The sequence below is a fragment of the Carlito syrichta genome, unplaced genomic scaffold (assembly GCF_000164805.1).
Source record: "Carlito syrichta isolate Samal-C Ts95f unplaced genomic scaffold, Tarsius_syrichta-2.0.1 Scaffold309069, whole genome shotgun sequence".
NCBI lineage: Eukaryota > Metazoa > Chordata > Mammalia > Primates > Tarsiidae > Carlito > Carlito syrichta.
The window spans coordinates 80619-104618 of NW_007253165.1; the positions used below are offsets into that span (position 1 = coordinate 80619).

A 24000-nucleotide genomic window follows, 5' to 3' on the forward strand; every position below is an offset into this window, starting at 1 on the left:
AATACAGTGGCACAGTCACGGCGCACTGCATCTTCTGCCTACTGGGCTTGGCAATCCTTCTGTCTCAGCCACTTGAATAGCTGCTACTGCAGGCATGTGCCACCATACCTGGCTAATTTATTTTATTGTTTTTTATAGATGAGGTCTTGCTGTGTTGCCTAGGCTGGTCTTGAATTCCTGGGTTCAATTAATCCTTTTGCCTTGGCCTCTCTAAATGCTGGGAATACAGGTGTGGGCCACTGCACCCAGTCCATTTTCTTCTATTCCTAGTTGAACTTTTACAGTTTTTAATTGGCAGTGTTAAATTTTGTTATATGCTGTTTTTCTATATCAATTGAGATAATCACGAGGTTTAAAAAATTCTGTTAATGTGGTTGGTATATTAAATTGATTGATTTTTTTTTCATGTATTGTACCATTCTTGCATTCCAGGAATAAATCACACTTGGTCATGGTATATAATTCTTTTAATATGCTACTGAATTCAGTTAGTTCTTTGCTTATTTTTATACAAAGAGTGTTTATGGAAAGAAGATGGTTTATCAGTTATAATTCCACTTTGTTTTAGGCACTGAGCTGCAAACACATAAATACACATGTATACATATTACAAATAGCTAAATACAATTTTATCATTTAACTTCCCCCTAACTAAGAAGTGTCTGTACATACATATATGCAATTTTATTTATAATTTTAACTTTCTGTTTATTATTTTACCAGTCTCTCCTCCATTAAATGCAAGCTTTATAAGGGCAGAGACTTCCTTGTTCTTGTTTATACCTTTGCATTCCCATTTTCTTATTTGGCATGTAATCTGCTCTCTCTAAATACGTGTGGGAAGATTGAATGTTTAATTTTCTTGATAATTCTGTATGATAATTATTTTTGCCTTTTCATTTAACACATAAAAAAAGTGTAATCCTAGTGAATCAGTGATTCTAAGGCAAATTGACTTGTTTTTAATTAGTCAGTTATATATTGATTAAGTACCTGTCATGGACCTGGTTCTGTATCAGGCATTAGAGGAGTTATTGGCAGTCCCTAACCTAAAGTTAAGTATCTTGCAGTGTGGTTGGAGGAAGCAGACAAGTAAGTAGATGATTTTATAGTTAGTGTCTGAATGTCCCTCAAAATTTATGTGTTAAAACTTAATCCACATTGTAGTGGTATTAATGGGTAGCACCTTTTGGGAAGTGATTAGTTCATGAGGGTAGAGCCCTCATGAATGGATTAGTGCCTTATTAAAGGGATGGAGGAGATTAATTTAGGCCCCTTTTTGCCTTTCTACCTTTTGTCTTGAGAAGACATAGCGTTCATTCCCTGTGAGCATGCAATGACAAGATGCCATCTTACAATCAGAGAAAGCAGCCCTCCCCAGAGACTGAACCTGCTGGTACTTGGTCTTGAGCCATGCTTCAGAACTGTGAGAAATACATATCTGTTATTTAGAAATTATCCATTCTGTGATGTTTTGTTTTAGTAGCACAGATATACTAATACATGAGGAATTTGATAAGAGGTATACACAGAATGCTAAAAGGTCACAAGGGAATGAGGAAAGAGAGAAAGTGAAGTTTGTCAAAAGTCTTTTTTCACATGAGAGGTTATGAGGTATATTAGTTTGAAGCTTAGGCTTTGGACCCCAAAAGGCTCAGATTTGTTCTGCTTACTAGTCTTGTGTACTGGGACAAGTCACTTAGGTTTTTTTTTTTTTTAGCTTAGTTTTTTTTTTTCTATAAAATAGATATAACATCTACCTTCATCAGTTTGTTTTGAAGTTGGATAGTGAGAGGAAACATGTCCCTACCATTTAAGCAATTATTTCTCTGGAGATTGTTGCTGGGCCTAGGGGGAAAAAGGGACAATTATTTATTTATTTTCAAATTCTGCAACTCTTTATCTATATGTTTAAAGGGAGCGAAATAACTATGCTCTATAAGTATGCTAACTATTTTCTGTGTTAGCAAAACATTGTGTACATATATGCCTCCGGGTTATAACAAGTCTAAAAGTGTTGAAGTGTTTTTGCTTCTGAATTCTTTCAGCCTCATTGTAATTTGTCCCCAGAGTTGTTTTTTTCTTTACTACAACAGATTTTCCAAAACACTCTTTAAAAACTCATTCATTGTACTTAGAAGTTCACATGCTTATTAAAATATCCTAATATTTGAGAATTCTCATTATCAAATCCAAATATCACAGGAGTTAGTTACTTTTTTATGAAGGCAAAACCATGCAAGGGTGCAGTTCACATGTATGTAATTTTTAAAACACATGTGACTTTTGCTATCATGAATAAAACAGTTTAAAAAAGTAGATTATAAACTTCTGGAGTCTACACTGTATATTTTGTATGTTTTCTTTATTAAGAGTTTTCAGTATTATATTTTTTATGTACATATAATTTTTCAGAATTATCTAAATATAGTATTTTTTTCATACTGACACTGCAAATATTTTTTTTTTATGGTATTGTGTATTATGATTTTTTCCTACTTGTTTAAGCAGCAAATACTAGTATTTTGTCTCCTAGTACCAGAAGATTTTAGATGATTTCATTTGCTGAAATTAGGCAAGCAAGGATTGCTTGTAAATAACATATTTTGTTTTGTCTTGTTATACTTTGTAAATATGATTCTGTCAATATTTATTCCTTCCATTTTAATTTAGGTTTTTTTTTTTCCCCAAAACGCCTCAAGTCTTGGTGAAATTTAATGCTTCTGAACAGAGACAGCTGGTTTTGCTCTCCACTTTGCACAACTTGTCAGATTTTTAAATTGTTTTTGTGCTGATACTTTTTCCAACTGGGTAGTGTTTTTTCTCCAAATCCAAATATCTTTAAAAACATAGAACTGTTAATCTTTTCAATATTACCACCAAGTTATTCCTGTTTTGTAATACATGCCAGATACATTGCTGTGTAGCCTTTGAGAAGCTACTTCACCTTTCTCTCTTCATCTTTAGAAAGTGGTAGGATTGTGGCACATGGTTTCCAAAGTCCGTTGTGCAGTGACTTTATATCAAGTTAATGGAAGTCAGTCTATAATGTGCTTTTAGCTCTTGGAGAGTGTTGGGTAGGGAGTCCTGAAATTGCCTATAGACTAATGGCATGATTAGCAAGGATATTCCCAATTTTCTTTTAAGAAGCTCATAGTCCCATATTGTGTCATGTCTGTCTAACTGTGTATGTGTGTGTACCAACTCAGAAACTAAGCAAAGTTGTACAGTTGTGACTTTGACATCCTAAATTTTCAGTAAGTCTGAGGAGACATAAGTAGACAGATCTTATCTTTTTGTTGCATCTGACAGAATATGACTCAACTGATTGAGGCCAAAAGAGGTGTGTGTGAGGTTTGTAGAGTGATGCAGTGGGGAATTTTAATCAAGAATGGTTAGGGGTAATGTATACCTTGCAGGCTACTAGAAACAGTTGGTAGTTATTTATTATAAAGGGTGTTGTATTCCTTCTGTTTTCTTGCATTTTAGCTTTATTCTTTCCTTCTTCTTAGAAGTTTTCTCCATGAGTCAAGGGACGTGATAGTCGGCAGTTCTAGACTTATCTCCTCATAACCCTGTGGCTAGAGATCTTACCAGCTAGCTCTATTTTATAAAAAATAATCAGGGAAGGACTTATATTTGACCTAGTGTAGGGCATATGCCTTTCGCAGTGACCAGGGGATAGGGCTTATTACCAAAAAGAAGTTATGGGTCATCAAGCATTACTTACTGGAAAAACAAAATCACGATTACTGGTATTTAAAGATATGAAGTTTTAAGCTTATTCAAAAGTAGACAAGAAAATCCTAAAAATTATAATTTGTCATGGAAAAGTTTTAAAAATGTTATTTACATAGCTTGTACCTTTTGCGTGACCCATGTTGTGAAAGCCATGCTCTTTGTTTATATCTTATAGGTATATTTCAGTGGTTAGCTGGATCACTTTTGGTTTGTGTAGTTCTGTTTATATGCACATAATGCTGTATTCTGATGATTTTGAACTTAGTGCACTCTATTCCAGAAGAAGAAAGGCTTTGATTTGGATCCATCCAAAGTTACAGTCAGATGTGGAAAGATGTCTGCATATGTGTGTGCTCAACTTTGAGTTCTTCTTCCCGTCTCATTTTATTTATTTATTTATTTATTTAATGTTTGTACTTAGTGTCCTCAGGAATTAATATTTACATATTAGAATAAATAAGTAAAATGATTCAAGTTTATTCTTGTTATTTTATTATTTAATGCCTAGTTGATTCTTCTTTATGCAATAGCTTAGGATAAGAAGCTAACATTTCTTTACTAGGATTTTTACATAATGATTATCCCATGACTTATAATTTTTAAAAATCTAGATGCATTTCAGTTCAACCAACATTTTGAGGTCTAGTGTGCTCTGGGCACTGGGATTACCAAAAAAAGTAAAAACAGTTATGTTCCTTAACATGAACTTAGAAATAAATAGAATCAGAAAGTTCTCCTACATTATACTGATGTTAACTGCTTGATATGCTTAGTTGGATCACTTTTGGTTTGTGTAATTCTCTTTATGTGCACATCATATTGCATTCTGGTGGTTTTGAACATAGCCTGCTCTATTCCAGAAAAAGAAAGACTTTTTAAATTTGGATCCAACCAAACTTATAGTCGGATGTGGAAAGGACATATCTACCTTAATTATGGCTCACTTTTTTTTTTAACATTTAAAGTTTTACTTGAATGTAATTTATTTTAAAATGATCGTATAAATTGTCTTGGTGAATTTTCACAAACAATACATCCATGAAACCAGCTCCTAGAATGACTTCATATTAAATACACCCAGTTTATAACTAAATTAACTACAGTGAGAATATTGGAAAGAATATTTTGCTGTATTGGTGCTTTTTTTCTTCATGAAGTTTTTGCTAGTTGCTTTTGTGGCCATTGTTTCTTCCAATAAAATAGTTTCTGGGACCTTGTAACTGAATGCTAGGAATGCCACTGTATTAAAGCATTTTTTTTTCCTGTGGGTACTCATTTTTATAGTTATTTATTTATTTTTTTAAAAATGCTGTAGGATAGCCTGCTAGTCCAAATGATTTTACCATGTAAAATCTAAAATTTTGAAGAAGTTGTACATATCATTTAGCAACATTTCTGGACATTTTTTTGTCATGTTAATATTTTTTTAAATTGTTATAGATTCATGTAACTTCTCTGATACTTCTCAGATTTCCTTCTGTTATATACAACTGTAGTGAAATCTAATGAATTCATAGTTATGAAATTTACATTACAGATTTCTTTTTAAAAATTATTAAAAAATCACTGAATATGGTTGAAACTATTGCACTTTTTAAGTATCTTAAGCATTTCAGAGGCATCTATTCTTGAGTATGTAATTGATATACTTCAACACTTATTTCCTCGTACATGTTACATGTTCAGAAATTAGTTGAGATTTATTATTTAATTTTTAAGATACTCTTATCTGCTAATCAGATATAACAAATCTAATCATTATAAATGTAATTTTTTCCTTGAATATTTTAAAGACATAATTATTTGAAACATTTGTATATTTTTAAATATACTCCAAACTAACATATTTTAGATTTTTATAGCATAAGGTTGTGTATCATTTATTCATTTTGAGATTTAGAAGAAAAAAGATTGATTTTAAAACAGATTAATGACATTTCTGAGAATGCTAAAATTGTCACAATTAAGCAAATCAATACAAAAATTTCATACTTACAGTAGTTATTCATTGGTAACTATTTAAATTTGTTTTTCACTAAAGATCTCTGTTACTGTCTCATGACATAAAAGATCAGGAGTGTGTGTGTGTGTATGTGTGTGTATGTAAGTAACTCTTAGGGTCATACCACGTTCAGTGGAGTAAGTAACTGAGAGTAACAATAAGAAACAGGAGATTTCTTTGCAGTAATTAATGTGTATATTATGTAAAGGAACTTTAATATCATATATCAATTCTTACTGTTTTAAAGGAGGGTGCCTCTGCTCGTAAGACTCAGACTCCTGCAACCCAACCTGTACCGAGACCAGGTAAAAATATACAACTTGATTTTTGTTTTCTTTCAAATATCAAATAACAGCACAAGTTTTTTGATGTGTGTAATGCTTTGAAAAAATTGAAATTTGACTCAAATACATTGAAATATCTTTTTTTCAAATAGACTTGATATTGCTAAGGCAGTTTTTAAAACAAATAGTACGTAAAATACTTGCTATACTTCAGTCAGCATCTTTAATAAGTCTTTATATTCTTAGCAGAAAAACATAAAGAAGTTAAGTGAAAAGCTTGTTGAATTATTTATTTTCCTGTAGTGCATTAAACAGCTCAACTACGTTATCTAATATTCTTTACTGTAATATTTTCACTGATTTGATTCAAAGATCATTGATAAAATAGGTTATAAAACACTCTGATTTTGGATAATGAAGTTATACCATAACAGTATTTACTTGTATAAATAGATGCAGCTGAATAGTTAAAGAAAATCTTTAAGAAATGTTTTAGTTTTGCTTAAGATTTTAGGAAAATGTTTTTAAAAGCTATTTATGTGTATCCACCTTCTCACCAGTTTCTTGTCCTAGTTCCATGATAGTAGTAAAATTTTAATTTTAATGCACTGATGTTCAGTTTTGATGCTTAGAATTTCAGATGTCTATGTTATTGAACGCATAAAGTTCTTTTTCATTTGAAAAACATGTTTTAGGCAAAGGTAGTATTGAAGTTACCGTCCTTAGTACTCCAAAAGGTGTATGCAGATACCAACACTATGTATTTTGGGTCTTTTGGGTTAGTTTTTGGGTTTTGGTATTTATTTTTACATTTAGCATAATTTCTATGCTTGGCTATACCACCTATCTTTTCCTTCCCTTATTAGTGCAGTTGAAAGTGAGTAAGAAGAAAATAAAGGATTGGAAAGGCATAGGCAATAATTTAACTGTGGGTCTTCCCATGAATTTGACAAGTATCATAGTGCACAATTGGATATCTTTTTATTCACAGTAGTTTGTGCACAGGCTAATTCTGAAATTATGTAGATTATAAATACTCAATATTCTGAAAGAATTACAAAAGTTTGGCATGTGGGGCTTATACTGGAATGGTTTTATAGGTAACTTCACTGTGTCCTGGATCTATAATCCTCTAGATATGGCCAGTAGTTCTTTTTTTGTTTGTTTTGTTTTGTTTTACATTGGGTTTGTTCAACATCTTTGTCATTTCTGTCTTTGAGTAGGAGTGGAGAAGAGGCGTGCTCTATCAGCCATGTTCTACTTGGAGCAGATTGGATGTAATTTAATTTAGATGACAGGACTATTTTAAAGCAGAGATTACAATACCAAAAGCCATATTGAGAGTGTAAGGAAGAACAATTAGATTCCACAAATAATTGAATGCCTTCTATGTACTAAGCTCTTTGATAGAAACTAGGAGAAGCTAAAGAAGCTGTTAACAGGAAGGAATAAAAAAATGAAGGAGATAGGGATGAGCAGATGAGGTTGAACCCAAAGGATACTTACTAGCAATGAAGAATAAGAATATTGTGGGAACAATTGAATCACAGATACAGAATTGTTCGTCTTTGGAAGGGAAGGATGGGAGGTAGTGTTGTCCATCTAAAGAAGATCAAATGAGACATTCAGAAATGATATAAAAGGGGATAAATCACCACCTGACGATTCCAACCCAGTTTTGTGTTCTGTGATGTAAAATTATCTCCATATCACATTTTTCACAATCAGTTAATATACAGTGGAAAGGACTGGGGAGGCACTGATGTCTAAATAAACCGTTTGTTCAGGTGTGCCTGTGATAAAATGAAGGTAAAGGGGTTGAGTTCTATTAGCCAGTTATAGGATCTAGGGGAAGATCATGTGTAAAGTAAGGAATTCTAAATCTTCCATATTCTTTCAGTGGCTCTACTAAGGTGCACTGGTGATTAAACTTTTGGAAATGAATTTGAACTAATACCTCATCAGATCTCAGATGTTCTGATGCTCAGTCTGTGTGAACTCTCCTCTTCCTTCTTCCGCTCACTACTCAGTACCCATAGGTACACATTTTCTATCCACCATTGTAAAAGACATTTGTTTTTTTGCTCTCATTTGGCAATAGGACCAGGTTTGAATTGATAGTAGCAGTTTGAAGTTGTTATTTGTCCTGATTCATGTATTTTTATTTGATGCAGAAATGTTTAACGTATCTGTTTAGGAGGTACAGCCCAGTTTTGAAGGGATATTTTTAACATTTGGCATGTTCACTCGCATCATCTTTTAAAATAAGAAATATGCATGTCCAAAACATATCTGATTGTATAAGATGAAGGATTATAGAAATGTAACTGTTATTTGTTGGGTAGAATTTGGGTCATTTGGAAATGGGCAACTAAACCATCTATTCTGTCCTTGAGTGAGAAACCTCAAGGATGGAGTTCCGTTTCTTAGCATTTTAATTTTTTTCTCTTTTTATCAAATATTTATTTATTACTATTGTACCAAGCAAATTCCTGAGTAAGTTTAATATATGTTTTTTAAGTTTAATGTTTTAAAGGGTTTACAGTTACACACTTTAAACCTCTAAAAATTTTCAACCCCTACGAATTCATTTAGGGAATATTACTAACAAGAAGCACATGTTTTCCAGTGGATTCATAAATGCAGGCTTTTGATAAGTTCTAATTCTGGATTTCTTTATCATTTCCATTTTTTAGCCAGAATAAATCTCTTGCTCATATATCTTTTCCCTTCTTCTTCTTGCCCAGTCCATACTTCAGTTTTCTAGTTTTAATTCTTGTACTTCATAGATCTTTTGAGATGAATAGGTGACCTATAGCTCTAGTTTATCTGCTTAATACCACTCATGTGAGATTGAGAGTTGTTTTATACAAATTTCTTATGCCATTTTATCACCCAATTTTTAACCTGGTCGGAGTACTTCTAGTCCCACTCCACGGTTTTAAATCTCTCTACTAATAATTTTCAAATAGGTATCTCCAATTTTAGACCTCTGGTATCTTACATTAATTGTCTGTGTAACATTTGGATATGGCATAGGCATTTTAAAACTAATTTAAAAATTATTTTCCCTGATATTTCTCGCAAGATCTTAGTCTACACTTATCTGGCTTCTTCATAAATAAGCAGCACCTCCATCACCTCTGTTTCTTAAGTTCAAAGCTTGAGATTTAGTCTTCATTCATTACATTTCCTTACTCCTTTCCTCATCTAATATGTCAATGGGTTTGGTTAGAGTTATCTTTTCTGTATCCCAAATGTATATGTTTCTCATTTTTGAAAAATTGTTTTTGTTTATAAAATTTAAAAGTATAATGACACATTTAGAAAAGGACATTGGTGACTATAGAAAGACTTTCTCTGGGTCCTACAGAAAAAGGATAGTATAAATTGCTTTTTCTTATTTAGCAAAATCATTTTTATCTCCAATTTTAATAATAGATTTACTTTTGTGTCACAATAACTAGGGAACCTAAGAAAATGTGTGGAAAAATAATTCATTCCATACCAAATTCCTTACCACTGTGTAATCCTTTTCACCAGTTTAACCCACCTTCAAAACCTAGTCCACAAACCATTTTAGAAAAGTGAAAATTGCTGCTAATATTAAACTCTGATTATATGTGGAGTTCTAAATAAATGGATCTATGTCTTGCTAATTGAATTGGAAGACTCAGTATTGTTAAGCTATCTTTTTAAATTTTAACTTTAAAAAATTTTTATCTATTAAAGTTTTAGAGTCATGTGGTACATGTGAGGATTTGCTACCATAAGTATATCGCGTGAAGGTGAGATTTAGGCTTCTAATGAGCTCTTTATTTCTCTTTATCTCCACTGCCTTAATTCAAATGGAAACCATTATCATTTCTCTAGACTAGTGCATCCTAAAGCATGATCTGCAAGCTGATGTCAGTTCATGACTTTTTTATCTCTTGTCCCCAACAAGATAAATATAGAAATTGAGAGTAAAATACTAGAAATTGAGAGTAAAATACTATCATAGCATCTGAGTACATGATCATCTTTCTAGAAACTAATTGTTACTGTATTTTATTCATCAACCTTGGATTGAAATTTAGTACAGAAACTCAACTGCACATAATTTGTAATGATCCTAACTGAGGTTTCTGCTTTCACACTTGTCCCCCTTTCAATCTCTTGTCTAAATCCATTCTTTCTCTTTACAGAAGGTGTGGCATGAAAATTGAACCACTTTCTAGCTTAAAAGTTAATAGAACTTTCTAGTGGCACTTAAGTACAAACTTAACATTGAATAAAAAGTCCAACATGATTTGGTCCCTGCATATATTTTTAACCTCTTCTGCCATTTTTCCTTTCTTCCCTGTGGTCTACACATTTGCTCTGTTTCAGTTCCATAAATGCAGCAGTGTCTTCCTGCTTTTGGCATTTGCCCACGTTCTTACCTATTATGTGAACTGTTCGCCCACTTGTTCTTTGCCAGTTGGCTTCTTTTCATCCTTTAAATTTCAGTTTAAATGCCACTTTCTTTGAGAGGCCATTCTATGCATTTTATCCAGAGGACAGTTTTCTGCCAGTATACACTCATTTTGTGCCTTCGTGTGTTCGCATTTATTTGTATGTGTGTTTGGTTGTAATTCTGTTTATGGTCTGGCTCCCTTACTCTACTGAAGCTTTTTGAGGGATGGGTTTAATTCTGTTTTATTTGCCATTTAATAATAATTTAGCAGAGTTCTTTGAACATAGGCTCTAGTAAGTGTTAGAATACAGTCATTTGAAATCCAACAAAGGGGCAGTAATTTTTCATGTGACTTATTCTCAGCTTGCACATTGGCAATCAGTGCGTTTGCTTAAGTAGTGGTAGTGGTAGTAGAAGTTGCAGCAGTTAGCATCAGCTGTGGCTGCAGGGTTCAGTAAATGTTAAATATGTGTCAGGATCTAGTCAAGGATTTAGCATGCATTATTGTTCTTAAAGTTTTCACAGCAAAATCAAGTTATAGAAACTATTATCTCTTACCATTGAGGACACTTAGGTCAAGCAAAGTTAATCAACTTGCCTAGGAAATGGCAAAATAGGAATATAAACTAAAATAATCTGAATATAGGCCCTTGTTGTTGACCACTCTGTCATACAAACTCCTGTGTTATTCTCTACCCTACCCTTTCAAAATCAAGTTTATTATTAGCATGTTCTTCAGTGTCTCAGCCTTGGTCCTTATATACCAGGGAACCTATTTATGTTATTTTGCAGTTAGTTTTTGCTGACCTCTAAGTTTATTTTTAATTATTTGTAAGCTTTTATATTTTGCCTTTTTCTTATAATGGGTCTTCTCAACCTTGAGTTTAGTAAATGTTTGCCTGAATTCCTGAGCCTATTTGTGGGTTTCCTTACAAAATTAATGGTATTTCAGTCACAGATCCCTCCCTCTCTCTCTTTCTCTCTCTCTTTCTCTATTTCTTTCTTTCGCTGTTCCTTTCTCTCTCTCTCTCTCTCTATTTTTTGTTGTTCCTTTCAGTCATTCTCATAACCACTCCTGTTTTCTGTTCATCTGCCATATATCTATCCATCTTGTCATCCCTTTATCTCTTCAACAAAAATCAAATATTTATTGAAATTATATTTCACATGACACTGTCTACTAATCAGATTTATCCATGAACCCTATTTCTCAACATGTTTTAGTCTCAGAAGAAACATGAGAAAACTATAATAATATGTATGTGTGCAAGCTTATATTTGTGTATATAGTTCTTTGCTTCATGTGACTGAAAAGCTCATACTACTGAACTCTGTGATATTTTATCACAGTGAAATAGCTATAAAGAACTATAATGACTTAGTTAAAATGTGGCGTTTTGCTGCCTTTTAAATGGAACATTTCCCCCCAAAATTTGTGTGCTGTATGTGTTTGCTATATGATTCACTTTAAAAGTGGTATCATGTTGAATTTGAAATCTCCTAAAATTTTATTGACTTTTGTGACTTAAAACTCCAGCACAGCAGCATGTGGCACATTGAAGGCAGCCGATAAATGTTTATTGTATGGTTAAATGCTGAAAATTAAACATGCAGCACTTTTTATCCTAAAATGTTCTTATCTTGTGTTAGGTTATTACTATTTTGCCAACAGATACCTTATTTATTATAAAGTTTGCTGTATATGCAAATAATAAAGATATTAACATTTGTATTTTTCTAACATGGTCATAGTCCATAATATGGTCATTTTCAGATAATATAGACCTTTATATATACTTGACCCATTGCTTTTATTTATTTAAAAATATTTTTTAAGTTGTAGAATCAGGAGGTACACATGCATATTCATTATGTGGGCATATTGTGTAGTGGTGGGGATTGGGTCTCAAGTGGTACATTCCCCAGATAGTGAACATTGTGCCCTGTAGGTAGTTTCTGAGCCTTTAATGCACTCTTCTCTTCTAATAAAAAAAAGAGAAACAGTTTTAAAAGAGAAAAAATAGAAATATTGTAGGTCTTAGCTTCCATTAACTCCTTTCACTATCTTCCAAAATGTGTTAAGCACATTTCCTTTTCCCACAGTATTATTTGCCCTTATGCTGTTTTTACATTTATTATAGTGGTAATCAGTTTATTATGAAATTTTTAATTTTATTTTTGCTATGTGTGAATATACATGGACGTAGATAACTCAGTATGTGGCAGTGTAATATAGTTGTCCGCCCTCATTTGTGGGGCACATATTTTTAAAAATATAATATCTATTTTTTATTTTAAAGTTGTGGGGTACAGTTAAGGGTTAGGTATACCAATATGCATTGTGCAGTTACTCTTGTTGATGAGGTGTGCCCCCACCTCGTCCCCTGACAGATATCGACTACCGTTAATCCCACCTCCCTTCCACTCCCTGTCACCCCCCCCCCATAGCTTCCTGCCACTGTCAGTCCTTTTCTTATAGTATTACGGTAGTTGTTCAGGGTCCACTTATGAGTGAGAACATGTGATACTCAGCTCTGTGTTTCTGTGAGAGATCACTCAGTATTATAAACTCTAATTCCATCCAGGTTGCTGTGAAGTTCATGATATTGTTCTTCTTTATGACTGCATAGTATTCCACTGTGTATATGTACCCCAGTTTTAAAATTCAGTCCTCTTTTGATGGGCAGCACGGTTGGTTCCATGTTCTTGCTACTGTGATCAATGCTACGATAAACATACGTGTGCAGGTATATTTTTTATAGCGTGATTTGAGTTCTTCAGGGTATATTTCCAGCGGGATTGTGGGGGTCGATTTTTAGAGCTTTTAAGGATCTACAAGGATCTCAAACGTGCTGAAAAGAAAAAAAGCAAACAACCCCATTACAAAGTGGGCAAAAGATATGAACAGACACTTCTCAAAAGAAGACATACGAGCGGCCAGCAGATACATGAAGAAATGTTCAACCTCACTAGTCATCAAGGAGATGCAAATTAAAACTACCCTGAGATACCACCTAACTCCAGTCAGTATGGCCATTATCAATAACTCAAAAAATAACAGATGCTGGAGAGGATGTGGCGAGAAGGGAACACTTCTACACTGTTAGTGGGACTGTAAACTAGTACAGCCTCTGGGGCACACATTTTAAGATCCCCAGTAGATAACTAAAACCGAGGGCGATACCAAATCCAATTGTGATCAGTCAGAACATGTTTCTATTCATGTCTTCTACCCACAGATTTAATGGCTTTTTCATCTTAGTTATTAAGCACTTACTTAATTACTGTGGCTGTAATTTTTGTAGTTTGCGGTGTAACAGCAAAACTAGCATGAATTTCTATTTCTTCACGATCTCATGGATACAAGAGTCATTCTTATTGTAGATCTCAGCAACCTCAGGATATGATTTTTTTTTTTCGTATTGAAGGATTTTCACCTTTTAACTTAAAGGAAGCACTTTATGGGGTCTCTTTGCCAGTGGCATTTCCAAATTGCCAGCATCATTACTGTTGTGCTTTGGGGCCATTCTTGAGTAATATAAGGCTACTTGAACACAAGCCCTGCAATACTGCCACAGAAAAGGCTACTAAGGGACTAATAGCATGCAGAGTGTGGGTATGCTAGACAAGGGGAGAATTCACATCCTGGTGAAACAGTGTAAGATTTTACTTTAAAAGGCATGCAATTTCAATCTTATGAATTGTTTGTTTCTCAAATTTTCCACTTAATGTTTTCGGACCACAGTTAGCTGAAACCAAAGAAAGCCAAACTGTGGTTACTGTATATCCACTTTCCTTGTGACTACAGATTGTTGAATAATGCATTTTAATGTTTTTATGAAGCAGATAAGTAATGTTATTTGAGAAGATTACAGTAAGTTGTATATTTTCTGTTTTACAACTAGTCATATATGATACAAGTAAATTTTAGCTCTTATTTGTAAGTTTGACAATATGTATATGGTTTTTATAACACATAATTGTGATTTCCCCTCCTTTACAGTTTCTCAAGCAAGACCTCCTCCAAATCAGAAGAAAGGTGAGGTTGTGCATATGATTTTAAACTTACTTTTAAAACAGGTAATAATTGCCAAACTGCAACTGTTATTGTGTTTGTGTACCTATATCAAATATTTGTGCCTTGTATCCATTCTGACTAATCCATGCTCGAGCTACACTGATGATTGAATATTTTGACTATCACTTCTGGCTTAAAATATTTTTTAGCTCAAAAAAATTAAAGTTGTAATTTATAAACTTTCAACTTATAGTAGGGATAGTAAGTGTAATTTTCTTTAATAATGTTATTTGTAACCTGTAAATTTTGTCTTTATAGGGTCTAGAACACCCATTATCATAATTCCTGCAGCTACCACTTCTTTAATAACTATGCTTAATGCAAAAGACCTTCTACAGGACCTGAAGTAAGTAATTTATTAAACTATTTTTTTTGTAGGACATTGAGATGTCATTGAAAAATACTTGTTACTGAATCAGTCTTACTTATTTGGAGAAAACAAAACATCAGTTTCTGTCCTATAGACTTTACAGGTAGTCTGAAGCATAATTTTTCAAAACAATACCTCATTTTATATCTTGTTACTATAGGGGAAAGTTATAGAAACTTCCGGCTAAAGATCTAATAAAAAGGATACCATTGTATTAACTTATAATATGAATTGTTTTGATTTTTTTTCCCCTGAAGAGCTTGAGGAGGTTCTAAAACAAATTCAGGTTCTTCTGTATAGTAGATGTATACTAGGGGAAGGAGGTGGGTGGACATAGTATTTAAACTAGACAGTGGTCACAGTTAAAGTGAAATGAAACATATACTCTGTGTTAACATTACCGGATGCTTAACTTCTTGCAATTTAAAAATTTTAATTTTTTTATTTCAAAGATGGGTACAATTCAAGATTAAGTATACAAGTGGTCATTGTACAGGTAAAGTTTGGGCCTCCCTTTGATCCCCACTTTGCCTGGTTTGAGGTCATGTATTCTTACTGATTTTTATGTGCACCTTCTCCCTCTCCTGGCACTGCGAATCCCTTTCTTACAGTATTATGATAAATGTTCAGGATCCACTTATGAGTGAGAACATGTGGTACTCAGTTCTTTGTTTCTCTGATAGATCCCTGAGTATTATAGACTTGAAATCCAAGTTGTTGTGAAATCCATGTTTGTGCTTCTTTATGGCTGTGTAATATTCCATCCTGTATATATACCACATTTAAAAAATCCAGTCCAGTTTTGATGGGCAGCATGACTGGTTCCATGTTTTTGCTATTACGAATAGAGCTGCAATAAACATGTTTATGCAGGTATCCTTGGTAGAATGATTTGAGTTCCTCTGGGTATATTCCCAGTAGGGGGATTGCTGGGTCATATGGAAGGTCAATTTCTAGTTTTTTTAGAAAATGCCACACTGTTTTCCATAATTTGCATTCCCATCAGCAGTGTAGACGTGTTTCCTTTTCTCTGCATCCTCACCAGCATCTGTTGCTTTGTGTTTTATTAATGATGGTCATTCTTACTGGGACTAGGTGGTACCTCAGTGTGATTTTGATTTGCATTTCTCTGATGATGAGTGAGGCTGAGTACTTTTTCTTGTGCCTGTTGACTACCCATACGTCTTCTTTTGAGAAGTGTCTATTCATGTCTTTTGCCCACTTTTTAATGGGGCTGTTTGTCTTTTTGTTTTTTCCTTTCGGCATATTTGAGTTCCTTCTAGATCCTGGATATTCGGACTTTGTCAGATATACAGTTGGCAAATACTTTTTCCCATTCTGTGGACTGCCTCCCCACTCTCTTGATGGTTTCTTTTGTTTTGCAGAAGATTTTCAGTTTGATGAGGTCCCACTTGTCCATCTTATCTTTTATGGCATGGACGTCTAGAATTTTGATCAGGAATTGGTTGCCTACTCTGATTCCCACAAGGATGTCTCCTGCATTTTCTAAGATTTTTCTAGTTTGAGGTTTTACATTTAGGTCTTTGATTCATTTAGAGTTGATTTTTGTGTGTGGTGACAGGCAGGGGTCAACTTCTTGAAATTTTTAATGTCTCTTTTCCTTCCCCATTTTAAAAACATGAATACAATTGCACTTGTAATCAATTTGTTCTAATAAACATGAATCATGGTAATGGGTACAAAATAAATCGCTTTCCTCTCCGGTCAGTTTCAGACTTAAAATTTAAGTAGTTTACATATGTTCTTCAGTAGCATTTCTTCTTATATTAATGGATTTGAATACACATACCACTTTTAAAGATTAGAACTATTTTTATAACTTTATATTATTTCCAGGATTGGTTGTAGTTGAGAGAAAAAAATAGCAGTGTTAAAATTGTTTTAAATAATTTTCAGTGATATGTGATTAGCAAAGTTTAAAAATGAGCCGTTGGTTAAGTGGTTTTTAGAATGCTGTCAAGTTTTCTTAGACCGCACCTACCAAACAATGAGTTTTTTCAGTAGATGTGTTTTTACCATACTGGTTGTTAAAATAGGTAAATACTTTACCTATTCCGTTAAACACTGCTGACTGATGTTAGAGCTTCAAAGATAGTTTCTTTTGTCAGAATATTTTTCATTGAATAGTGTAAATAAGTTGAAGAACTCAAAATTATAATGCATCATATTTTAGGAGACGAGAGAAGTGCTGTGATCACTAGTTGAAGAGAAGGGAGTTAACTGTATTCTGCTATAATATTTTCATAGGCACTAATTATTAAGTAGAAGGTGTCCAGTTATGTTACAAACCTGGTGATTTAATCTTGCAATTACCAATTTGGACTGTTGCTTACTAATCTTTTTTTGTTTTGTTTTGTTTTTTGAGTTGGAGTCTCACTCTGTCACCCAGACTGGAGTGCAGTGGCCGCTCCCGGCCACCGCAGCCTTGACCTGCTGGGGCTCCGGCGATCCTTCCACCTCAGCCTTCCAAGTAGCCGGAACTACAGGCGTGCGCTACCACACCTGGCTAACTTTTTTGATTCATTGTAGAGATGAGGTCTCACCAAGTTGCCCAGGCCAGTCTCGAACCCGCGGGCTCAGGCAATCTACTCACCTCAGCTTCCCAAGGCACGGGATTGCAGGCTGAGCTATAGAGCCCAGCTGCTTAACTAATCTTAATTTGGGTTTATTTGAAGAAATACTAGATTAAAGGCATGCCCTTCCATAGTAATTTTGTGATTGCTTTTGCCAGATGCTCTAAGAATATTGTAACTCTTAAATGGATTTTTGTGTTAAATCCTCAACATGAAGATTCTGGTCTGTCCATAAGGCGGGTATAAATTCAAATTCAGATCAGTCCTGAGTGACATTGAGGTTGTCCCTTGACTGACAAATTTATCCAGGATCCCTTTTTCTTCCCCTACTCTAGAACCATATCAAGATGGACATGCTTCCCCAACTTTTGACTGGAAACAGAATTTCCCCTTAGTTCATTCTTTCATTGATTGTGTGACTCTTCTGTGGCTCTCTAGTTATAGCTCCTTTGTGTCATTTTCTTATGTGGGTGATAAAAACTAATGCTGAAGAATGCGTATACTTTCTTCCCTTGCAATAGTAATACACTTGATTGGTTGTCAGTCTTTTTATTTCTTTATAGCATATGACTATCTTTTTTTCCCCTTTTCTTTTTTTTTTTCTATGCATTTCAGGTATATGTTATATTTTATTTAGCATTTCTAGGTGCTTGTAGTGGAGGGTTTTATTCTATCAAATACGCGGCATTATTGGAACTACAACTTTATAAGAGATAATTGATCTGTTTTAGTAAGTTATTAGCCTGTTAAGGCAACAGCAAATTTCTTAATTCATGTTCCATAATTGTTTGAGTTGTACCTGAGGAGAATTAAAAATGCAGAATATTTCATAAAATATTTGTCCACTTAGTTATAAATATATTGAGTCTGGGATACACTCAACATTAGAAATAAGTTTTAATCTTTAATCAGTCGCTGATGCCTCTGCTGAGACAGATGAATTTAGTGACAACTCTCATTTGGGGAGATTGATGTATATATTGAGTTTGTTCACTTAACAAATGCAAAGTAATAACTAAAAAGCAAATTGCTCTGTAGATAAATATGCCACATGCCCAACCTTCTAGGAGCTCACATGATAGTGGTGTGGTGTGTTAGAGTCATGAATTACAACTGATAAGAAGTAAAAATGTTCCAGCATTTAGTATACAACCTAGTGTCAATGCCTTATTGTTCATACTATAGTGAAAAATACGTCCTTTGACAATTCACAGACTTGAATCACATCCTGAAGATAGGTTCAAAATCAAATTAGACCTCAACAATTATCAGCCATTAACAGCTTTACCTAGTTCCTCTCACAAATGATGTGATATGAGTGAGAATGTACATAACAGTGATTTTTCATAATGTAAAGAAATACTTGAAATTTATTGTTGTCTGCTATTTGAGAGCTAAACTGGATATAGATTACATTTAACTTGACCCAATCTTATTCTTGAATGAAAATACTGATAAATAGTAGAACCTTAAAGGCTGTTTTAGTCTTTTAACTCAGAAAAGAGCAGGAAATAGAACCAGGTCTCTTGCTATGATCAATTTAGCAGTCTTATCATTTGGACCTTGCAGATACCTACCAATCATTTAGATTAAGAAATTGGGTTTTATTCTGGTCCTTATAGTTGTGTGATAATAGTCAAGAACAAAACAAACTTTTCTAGAAAATTCAAGACCCCAGTTCAGGGTTAGACTAATTATATTTTGTAATCTGAATGATCTGGTGTATATGTCTTGATAAGTACTTTTAGTGGTAACTAGGAAAATACATTTACTCAGCAACATAATTAACGTCCAAAAAATGATGTGAATGCTCTGACTTCTTCCTTAAATATCAATGATAATTCTTTAAGAAACAAAATTAGAGCAACTTAACACCCAAAAAGAAAATTATATTGCTTTTAAATAACTTATGACTGTTTAAAAATGAGTAGCAAAATAAGTTGCAGTATTTGCTGACTTTAGTTTTCACTAAATGTAATGTTAAGCGCATCTAACTTAAGTGACTTTCTTTATAAAATGCAGTTTGGCACATACAAGTGTATTCATTCATAAAGTGAATTTTTTTGATTTTTAGTACTTTTGAATAACAAAATAGTCAGTGAACTTTTTTCAATTAATATTATGGGAAGAAGTAATTTTTGTATTAGGCTTTTATGGTAAACTTTTAGTAATTCTGGCAGATATGGATCTTTTACATATGCCACCTAATGAAATTCCTCATGTAATCTACAACTGCGTGTATAAGGAATACAATAATTTTGGTCCTTGAGATAGATATGATAATATAACTAAAACTGTCACACCAACACAAAAATGAATTACAGTAAATACTTTTAAAAATGGATTAGTTTTCTTTTTTTTTGAGTTGGAGTCTCACTCGGTCGCCTAGACTGGAGTGCAGTGGCCACTCCTGGCCACCGCAGCCTCGACCCGCTGGGCTCCGGCCATCCTTCCGCCTCAGCCTTCCAAGTAGCTGGAATTACAGGCACGCGCTGCCACGCCCAGCTGATTTTTTGATTTATCGTAGAGATGAGTTCTCGCTACCCAGGTGGGTCTCGAACCCGCGGGCTCAGGCAATCCACTCACCTCAGCCTCCCAAAGGCGCGGGATTACAGGCTGAGCCACCGAGCCCAGCTTGATTAGTTTCCATGTGCGCATTTCACCTTTTAATTAATATGCAAGTATATTCTCCTTATTTGTGATCTGAAATATGATAAACATTTTCTTTTTGTGATAGTCTTGCAATTTATCACACGTTTTTCCAACTAAATTATGATTTCCTCAGAGACAAGGGATTATTATTGTATTATTTTTTGTACCTACACTGTTGGTAACAGTATTTGTCTAATAATGAGTGCTAAGTAAATGTTTGAGGAAAGAAAAAGAAAAGGAGGAAGGAACACGTTGAGAAAATTGGAGAAGGGGGCTTGTGTACCTGAAATTCAAAATTTGGTTTTGTGTGTGTTTATATAAACTGTGCATTTGCTGTGTTTACCTCCAATTTGAAATACTGTTTTTGATATATAGTAGTCATATCTACACGTGGTATTTGATTTTGGTTCCCATGGAAGTAAGAAATACACATATTATTGGGCTTTTTGGCATTTACTATGTTTTCTGACTTGTTTCTATGGTTTGTGAATTTTGGTATTATCCATTCTCACAAATTTTAGTAATTGACAGCTATTTATATCTTTTATAAATACATTTGCCTGGTTACAAAAAATTCAGTTTGTGAAATGTTAAGAAATTCTGTCTTCAGTTCTTCACTCTCAAGAACCTTTACACTGTTCATCTGAATGCATTACAAATCTAATACTTACATATTGTTTTATAATAGAAGATAGTAAATGATGCAAAGAAATTACAAAGTAAATTTTAGTGTCTTTCTCTTTAGTCATATTTACTACAAAGAAGCTAAACGATTTAACAGACCACATTCTTAGGAAAGACCATGCCTAATTTTTCTTCCAAGTTTAAAACACTCCCGTCATTGTTTAACACCTCATTACAACTGACATCTCCCCTACAGTTGGAGTCAGCTGTAGGCTTTGCTCTATAATTAATGCATAACTGAACCCCCCTCCACACAATTATAGTACTGGCTGTAGCCCATAGCTGAAACCGGCATAGAGTCGATTTGATTTTATGTAAAATTGAGTATTCTTTATTTTCTTCCTCTTTAATAAATAAGTAAAATGAAACCCAACTTTATCTTTAACATCCTAAATTTCAAAAATTAAGGTTATATTATGGAAGTATTAAGAAATGCACATTATATCTATGAACATGATCTTGAGAGAAGTTTAGGGGGATTGTAAGATTATTTAAAATAAACTGATTAGATGAAACTTCTTATTCTGGCCATTAGATGAACTGTTTAGATGAAACTTCTTTTTCAGCCCTCACAGGGCTGTTCCAAAGAGGAGAGATTTACAGAAGGCTCTCCTTGGATCCACCAAATACTGTTCAGCACACACATGTGAGAGCACTCATTGAGGCCTAGGAAACAATCACTGGGAAAGAAGCAGGTAGAAAAATTACTGGAGCTTACACCAGACTGAGTACAGTTCTTGTTCCCAGGAGCCACAGTGTATATGATGCAGCCGCTTTAGAAAACAATATGGACGTTTTTTGGTTATGGTTTTTTTCCCTCATCACATGGAAGAGATTACTGTACTATCTTCTAGCTTCCTTTATGTTAAGAAGTTAGCTGTTAGAGTGATAATGAGTCCTATGCAGGAAATCTGGTCTTTGTGGTTATTTTAAAGACCATTAAAATTTATCTGCTGTGGCTACATAATGGATTTCCTTTTTATTTATTTCACTTGGGACTCATTAGAATTAAATCTATATATTGGTGTTTTTCATCATCTGAAAATCTTGGCCTTTACTTCTTTATCTCTTACCTCTTTTTCCTCTTCTTTCTGGTACTTAAATAAGAAATACTTTAGACTTTCTCATTCTATCTTCCATGTTTGTTAAACAATTCCATTAAAATTTTTTCTTTTAATTTTAAAGATGTGGGGTACAATTCAGGGTTAGGTATACAAACATTGATTATGCAGGTACCTTTGTTGATGAGATGTGCCCCTCCCTGCCCTAGCAGTTTCCCTCAACTGCCGATGCCTCTCCCCCTCCCCCTCCCCCTGGCAGTTTCCCACTACTGCCAATCCCTTTCTTATAGTATTATGACAATTGTTCGAGGTCCGCTTAGGAGTGAGAACATATGGTACTCTGTTCTTTGTTTCTGTGATAGATCACTGAGTATGATCGACTCTAAATCCCTCCAAGTTGCTGTGAAGTCCATATGTTTGTTCTTCTTTACGACTGCATAGTATTCCATTGTATATATGTAACTTTTTTTTTTTTTTTTGAGTTGGAGTCTCACTCTGTCGCCCAGACTGGAGTGCAGCGGCCGCTTCCGGCCACCGCAGCCTCGACCTGCTGGGCTCTAGCGATCCTTCCACCTCAGCCTTCCAAGTAGCCGGAATTACAGGCATGCGCTACCACGCCTGGCTGATTTTTTGATTTATTGTAGAGATGAGGTCTCGCTGCCCAGGCGGGTCTCGAACCCGCGGGCTCGGGCAATCCACTCACAGCCTCCCAAAGGCTCGGGTTTACAGGCTGAGCCACCGAGCCCAGCTTCCTCCAGGTTCTTATATGTGCTTAGCCCTTTGCTAGGAAGCATTTCTCCTGGCAAGTTAGCCCATGGTTTGGGAGGAAAGGCTCCTGCATACAGTATTCTCCTGAAGCCTGCTGTCAACGTAGGCTTCAGGAGAACAGGGAATGTCCTTGTTCATCCTAGATGGGTACCTGTGGCCAAGGTCATACTGACCATTTCATAGGCATGTCTCCTAATCATGGACACCACGGAAAGTGGCAGTGGGCTGGGGGTTGGGATGGGGGAGGAGTTTGCTTCAGGGCAGGCCAGTTTTCCTTCTCAGGTCCTTTCTCTCTGCACTGCATTCTCACTCCAGTGCATCCTCTACACTTCAGTCAGTATTCTTTCCTAAACACACACCTGACCCTGTTCCTGCCCTTCACTGCCTTCAAGATGAGTCCTAACTCCTAAACGTGGCTCACAAGAACCTTTGTCTTCTAGTTCCTACTCCCCCTCCAGCTTTGTTGCCTGCTGTTCCTCAGCTGAAATGTTTGGCACCAGCAGCATTCAGCAGGTTGCAGCTGCTGGTGTACAGCAAACTGGCGTATGCCTCCAGGCTTCGGAACATCCTGGAATACCCTCATCCTTATCATTTCATCCTTATATGCTGGGATACACAAGTACTGACACTCTCTTCTATTTGTATTTGTAGCATCGTACCTCAGTCTTAGCAAACAGTAAACTCCTTATAAGAAATAGCCAAGTCTTGTTTCGTTTTTTCTTTTTTTTCTTTTCAGTCCAGTAATGTAGATGAGTTTATTTCAACTTGTCTTAGAAAAAATAGCTTGATCTGAAACTATAGAATTTATTTTTTATTTTATTTTTTTTATTAATCAATATTTTTTATTATGGTTTTGTGGGGTACAGTTAAGGGTTAGGTGTACAATGACGTTTCATTCAGGCACCCTGTTGATAAGAGGTGTTTTCCCAGCCCCAGACAGATATTTGCTACTGTTAATCCCATCCCCCTCCCCCCCCTAGTTTCCCAGTACCGTCAGTCATTTTCTTATAGTATTACATTGGATGTTCAAGGTCCATTATATGAGTGAGAACATGTGATACTCGGATCTTTGTTTCTGTGAGAGGTCGCTCAGAATTATAGACTCTAGTTCCATCCAGGTTGCTGCGAAATTCATGATTTTGTTCTTTTTTATGACTGCGTAGTATTCCATCGTGTATATGTACCACATTTTAAAAATCCAGTCCTCTTTTGATGGGCAGCATGGTTGTTTCCAGGTTTCTTGCTATTGTGAACAACGCTGCGATAAACATATGTGTGCAGGTATCTTTTTTATAGAGTGATTTGTGTTCTTCAGGATATATTCCCAG

General features: G+C 34.7%; 1 protein-coding gene across 1 annotated transcript in view; it reads left to right on the top strand.

The window, feature by feature from the left end:
* Positions 1 to 24000, top strand: part of CDC73 (cell division cycle 73) — a 124550-nt gene that overhangs the window by 67696 nt on the left and 32854 nt on the right. Inside the window, exons 11-13 of the mRNA XM_021716872.1 lie at positions 5991 to 6048; positions 14469 to 14504; positions 14802 to 14889. Of these exons, the coding sequence (XP_021572547.1) occupies positions 5991 to 6048; positions 14469 to 14504; positions 14802 to 14889 (182 nt within the window). The remainder of the gene's footprint in view (positions 1 to 5990; positions 6049 to 14468; positions 14505 to 14801; positions 14890 to 24000) is intronic.